Genomic DNA, 6,347 nt, shown 5'->3' on the forward strand with positions numbered 1-6,347 from the left:
TTTTTTCCCCTTTTGTAAAGAAGCTGTAYGTACACCTTTTTAAAAATTACATATTCTACATTTTACATACATATCTTATATCTCATTTTTATGCAATAAGAACCTTCAACCTAGAATATGTCCAACTTCAAATATTTATTAGAGTATCTCAAGGGTGTTACAAATTAATCTGATACTACAGAAGGAAAACAAATTGTTCCACTTGCCCATAAGGATTTGCAAAMAAAGCCTTTTAATTTGGTTCAGAGGTTCCACTGACACTTAAGAGAAAAATCCATACAAAAACCTTAAGTGCTGCAGTGCAGGACCTTGTGACCTGTGATCATAAGATATTCAGTGCAAAATGTTGCACRCAACCATCCTTCTTAATGTTGTTCTAATATTAGTAAAAGTGCTCATTCTTCACCTTAAAATTACTGGGTTTACAACTCTTTCTTCTCCAGATAAAAAGGTAATTGTCTCTTCAAGTGGATAGACAGATAATCATATCAATGGTAAAACAGTTATCAAGTAATTTCAATGAAATTCATTGARTGTAGGGTGTAAAATGCATGTCATGTTGCTCTTATGTCAGATTGATTGAATTCTTTAATTCACTTCCACTTCTGTTTGCYTAATGCATTCAGTTATAAAAAAAATAAATGCTTTAAAAGATAATCACTTTATTGATGGGCCATTAACAGGGCTTAACCATTTTAACTCCCTAAAACATGAAATTTTCTACCGAAGGAGATTTGAACAAAACAAAATATACACATAGAAAGAGCTTTTTTTTTTCTTTTCTGCAGTGCCATAATTTATCCTCAACTATATGAATTTCCAAATAACAAAACTGAGGCTAAGTCATGACATGAGATGTATGCTTTGACTGTTCCCTTTTTCTCTGTGTGAAAAGTTAAGGGCCAATTTATCTTTTGATCATGCAGCTGAGATTCTGGGGAGAAAGGATCCACATTTGCAGTCAAAGCACCCTCTCACTTATTTCCAAAACTTATTAAAGCTTTCATCTTCACATTTTTAAACCATGATATAAAAACTGAGAAATACAGATGGGTTCTCCTTCAGTTTATTGTAATCCTAGAAGTTAATAATACCCCACTAAGGCTACAGTAGATTTCAGTTAGAATGGGCCAAAAAAATTGTGAAACACAACAGGAACACAAGTGTTGTTCATGTATTTATGCCTGTTTTTATCGCTGTTGTACTGAAGATGAAAAATATCATTGTACACTTAAATACTGRCTCAAGATCATGTCAATAATAAATCAGTCAAAAAGAGAAACAGAGGAAAAAAGGTATTTACCAACGGGATCTTTTTGATTCTGAAAGAGTATTTTGCTGTTGCTGCCATCCATGTTTGCCATGTTGATCGTGTTACCATCCGTCCAGTACAGTTTACTGAAGAAGAAAATGAACATATTTACAATATTGCTTTGTGTACCTGGTRTTATTAATAAGTCATCAGAGAAAAYACTCATCAGTTYAGGAGACAAATGCACAAAAATRATTACATGATTKAATCAGCAGCTTTCTAAAGATAGAAGTATATTAAGTTCAAATTYAGGCTTTCTGCTTTGAGTTTGAAAGAAAACAGAATGGCCCAAGTTGAAATATCAGTGAAGAATCACCTTCTGATGAGCTTTACTGCAGTTTATTTATTACAACCGTGGACACCTTACCCTTTTACTGGGTGAACAGCAAGACACTGGGGTTTATCAATTCCATGGATGATTGAGGTTTTCAAGGAGCCATCTAAATGTGCCACGTTAATTTGTGTTTCGTCAAATTCTGAGCTAATCCAATATAAATTACGTGATATCCAATCCACTGCAAGMCCTCTGATACTCTGAATATCTGCAAAAAAGGAAAGCAGTTATTTTGATTTTCTTTCTGGATTATTGTCAGTCTTAGGGAAAAAAAAATATTCTACAGTTAGTTGATAATACAATATTCTATTCAGATGTATTTATAAACTAGTTGCCAAGAATTAATAATCTTTATTTTTCATCCTGGGCCTGATACACATACAGTAAGAACATGAAAATCACACTGGATATTCACAGCATAAAACCTACTGTTCAAAAATAATACTCAAAGATGCTGAACTTCTGTTTTGTATTTTTCTACTTCAGAAAGCATTTATTGCTCAGTGACTTTCTAAAACAATGCTACGCTGAAATTTAAAAGCCTCCTTCCTACTTCAGCACCAGGAAGGTTGAGTACAGATGATCTGAATTAAATCACTGGTCTATAGCATAGTTCTGTAGCTTGTAAGTAGCTATGTCACTGAAACAAATTTCTGGTTTTATTTTTGAAGGCTTTGAAAACTCCAAATTCCTCCCCTGACTCCCTGGATATGGCAAAAAAATCTCTCAGCCTTGAAGCTGAGAAGCATTGAATGAATTCTTTGTTTTGCTTTGCTGGTGCACATAGCTTTCACTWTTCCTATTAAATTTCTTATCAAACCCTATGACTTTTCCCACTTTTACCCTTCCGATTCTCTTCCCCATCTCAGTGTGGGGAGTGAATGAGCAGCTGTGGGGGGCTCAGGGTTAACACACAGCACCACTGTTACCAGGGCAGCAAAATGGGAGTATGATAGGATGGATTTGATAACTTCAGAGGGTCTCTAAATGTGAGGAGCTCCTCAGCAAGACATTAAAAGCAATGTCAATCCTAAAACACTGGGTGTAAAGTCACTGCACCATTTCTAGACACCAACATGCCTTGAGACAAAGCTGGTTCATGTGGGTTGGCATCTTTTCGAGAAGGAACCAGGCCAAGGGAGATTTCGTGATTTCATTCTAGTTCATCGTTTACACACAACTTCTGACAACCCAACATGGCAATTTCCTCTGACAGAATTATTGTCCTTGACAGACTGACAGGATGTGCTGTGGMCTGGTCTGCACGGCCATAAGGTTGAGCAGTGATTGGGCACTGGGAAGTTTGCCAGCTGCACAGAATGCAGCAAAGGACACCAAACACAGCCCTTGACCCATTTTAAATTGATCCCCTGCCCTTGTGGTTTTTTTTTGGGTTTTTTTTTTTTTTGGTTGGAAGAACTAGAAAATAAGCATTTCATACTCATAAAAAGATTAAACTACAACTTGGCATCTTTGTGACTCTGGCATAAGGCTTCACCCAATGAGAATCCCACCAGTACATGTTTACAAAGCTTCTTATATTCTTATAAGAAGTATAAAAATGTAACTGTAAGCAAATGAGATAGTTTACACATAATAAGTAGTTTTTACAATGTTTTGATGTGCCAGAACATTGTAATTTTCCTCAAACTTATTATATAAAAGTTACATCTAGAACAAAAAAAAAACCAACCCAAACACAAAAACGCCACCACAGCAACTAGCATAATAAAAGGAATATGAAAGAACGCTGATAAACACTCACAGATAGTATATTTCTTTTGGTTTCATTAAGTTGCTTGACAAGTTCTGTGATTTTTTCTATAACAAACAATATTTCTATTCTACTACTATTTGAAAGAAGCRAGAAACAAGTCCCTCTGTTGGGCACCTGAATACGTGATATAAAGATCTCTAGGAGGCATTCTAAGCCTTGTTCTCATTATTGGGACTGAAAAAAAATCTAATTGTTAGTAAAGTTGTCTCTGAGAGAGCAGGGGGGAAAAAGAATATATAGCCACACATAATAAATGAATTCAACAATATACACAGCAAAATGGGTATATTGTCATATTTGTCCAAACATTTCCCAAAATGTGCTAACACGGAACTTTATCATCTAACATGATACAAGGGGCAGAGCTTTAATTACTTATTTTCTGAAGTCCCCAGATAATAAATTGTTTGCTTTATTTGTTCCCCACGTCAGAAAAGGTCTGATCAATTGAGCTATTTCTTTTCTTGCCCACCAAACATTTGTTTAACAGCTGGGGAACCAGAGTTGGCAAAATTTGCTTTCACATTCAGTTTTTCCTATTTTCAAGCAGGTAGGTACATAACAAAGCAGGAGAACCACACGTGCTGCCAGGAGAGGAACTGACAGGTGTTGGAAACAAAAACCAAATGTTACCAAGGACAACAAATGGTTTTCACTTCAATACCAGAGTTACTGAAACAGGGTTGAAGCAATCAGATATAGACTTTATATTCATTAAGTTTTGTACTTACGTGCATATTCTGTATAGGAAAAAACCCACATTACAATCACCAAAATTACAAAGCTGCCATGCTGTGTGATTCATCCATGGTGCCGAAGTTAAAGGATCTAAATATTTTAGATCTTTTAGAAAGAGAAAAAAATAACCCTGACAGAGCAAATTTCTTTGCTAGGTCAACAGAGGTAGCCAAAGRACATAGGAAATTCTTCATTGCAAAGCTGTGTCAGGGTCCTGTGCTCCTCCTGTTTTTTCCTTTATTTTTTCTTCCTTCCCCTGAAGACACTAGTTTCYTTTTTTCCTACACAAAATCAATGTGAAATTACATCCCAATTTGTTTACATAAAACTAAATTATCAATCAATAAAATGAATTAGAATCCTAAAGAAAATKCTGCTTGCTTATTATTTTAATCAATTATCCAATACCAGTGCAAGGTACAAATACCAAGAACTCGCATGCTCATGTTTTAGCACAGCCATAACACGCTTTTACCTAGAATTAATTTTTCCTTCAATGCTATGCTATTTACCTCTTGAAATAATGGTTTCTAGGCCAGTCCCATTAATGAAGGCACGTTTGATGGTCTGAGTTTTCACATCAGTCCAGTATAAACGTTCCTCAATGGCATCAAAATCAATGACTGTCACATCATCAATGTCAGGAACAGTGAAGGCTGTGATGAAGTTGAAATATGGGTTCTCRATGTCCACCCCTCTTATTTCTGAACGCCTTGCATAAAGAAGAAACTTCTTTCTTTCTGTTAGAAAAAGGGAAAACATCATTTCTCATCCTCTTCACAGATTCTCTACAGAAATCAAAGTCTTTCATTTCASAAAGGTGTAAATGACATTTATATGAGTGACTAAACATCTCCAAAAAAACTGCAGCCTAGTGAAACTTGAGAGATGATGTTACAGAGCATAAAAATCACAGGGAAACTACAAGAATTCTGGATGCTGGACATTGTTAGCACACTGCTAAAAAAAAGGAGTTCTTACAAATATGTAAGAAAAAAAAATGTTAAAAGTGTTATTTTAAAAAATTTACCCTTAGGCCACTCAAAGAAATTCTGTTTCACCTGCCCATCACAGCAGATTTAAAAATTTGGTGTCTCAGGGTGATAGAGATTCACTGCAATAGGGAAGTTTTGCAAACAGCAAATGTGTGTGGAAGCAGTGAAAGGCAACAAAAAGGAACARAAAGAGCAAATTGGTTGATCTAATTTACACCTTCACTAGTGAAAAAGGACATACATTAAAAAGAGAGCTCTGCTTTGACTTTAATCTCAAAAGTCTGAAAGATTGGAGCAAATGCCTGCAAATGAGCAGCAAAAGTCACTTTTTTCCCCTGCAATATCCTTGACATGACAAAATAGTTTTTTTTTTAATTTCCTGAACATTATTCGTCAATACTGAAAAGAGCAATTTAGTACAAGGTTTTATAGATAATACACCCAATTATTTGACATTTCAAGGGCTTTTAGAGCTTAGAAGTGTGTATTGCTTTTTTTTTTTTTTTTTTAATAAAACTCCCCTGCAAGGATGCACTTCTAATATTTACTCTTTGTTTTTTAATCCTTGAAAATTAAACTAAGACAACTCTAGAACAGGTAGAGATTTAAGCTATTAAGTCCCTTTTTGTTATTTAGCTTACCTGACTCAGAATGTTGGGATGATGCACTTTTCAGTACAAAGCTTTCTGTTTTGYAGAGATAAGTTTTATGAGCATATCCCACGCACCAACAGCATAAAGAAAAGGCTGTGGCAGCAAATATCAAAGCACCACAGACCTCAACTGTTAGAATAAGTCATTGATTCTCAAAAAGTAGATGCTCCTTTAAAATACATCATTAAAAACAACTGTAGAGATTTTTTTATATATTTTAATTTTTTTTTTTTAAGATTAATTTGTCCATTGATTCTAAAATCAATGCAATTGTCAGGCTGTGGGAGGAAARCTTACCATAACATGTTTTTTTGTCTGAAGACAGTTTCATCAGGTGGGGACAGGCACAGGCAGCACTTCTGTTGTGATTGATCAGACACATGTGGGAACAGGGACCCCTGCCCTCGTTAGCAGCACACGGGTTGGAAGCTAAAATGGAATAATTGAAACACAAAATGTTAAAAAACTTTGTAGAATTAAGGTTTGTCAAATTGGCACAAGGTACAGCTGTGAGTAGGTAAAAATTCTGTATGAAGAC

General features: G+C 35.2%; 1 protein-coding gene across 1 annotated transcript in view; it reads right to left on the reverse strand.

Annotated features, from left to right (window-relative positions):
* The window catches only part of LRP1B (LDL receptor related protein 1B), a gene marked incomplete at both ends in the record, with an annotated part of 111,617 nt that overhangs the window by 95,585 nt on the left and 9,685 nt on the right, over nt 1-6,347 (reverse strand). The window contains 4 exons of the mRNA XM_057386638.1: nt 1,304-1,398; nt 1,680-1,854; nt 4,674-4,901; nt 6,107-6,238. Of these exons, the coding sequence (XP_057242621.1) occupies nt 1,304-1,398; nt 1,680-1,854; nt 4,674-4,901; nt 6,107-6,238 (630 nt within the window). The remainder of the gene's footprint in view (nt 1-1,303; nt 1,399-1,679; nt 1,855-4,673; nt 4,902-6,106; nt 6,239-6,347) is intronic.

This window comes from Malurus melanocephalus, unplaced genomic scaffold (assembly GCF_030028575.1).
Source record: "Malurus melanocephalus ecotype Western Australia unplaced genomic scaffold, MMel_1.1 scaffold_1019, whole genome shotgun sequence".
Taxonomy (NCBI): Eukaryota; Metazoa; Chordata; class Aves; order Passeriformes; family Maluridae; genus Malurus; species Malurus melanocephalus.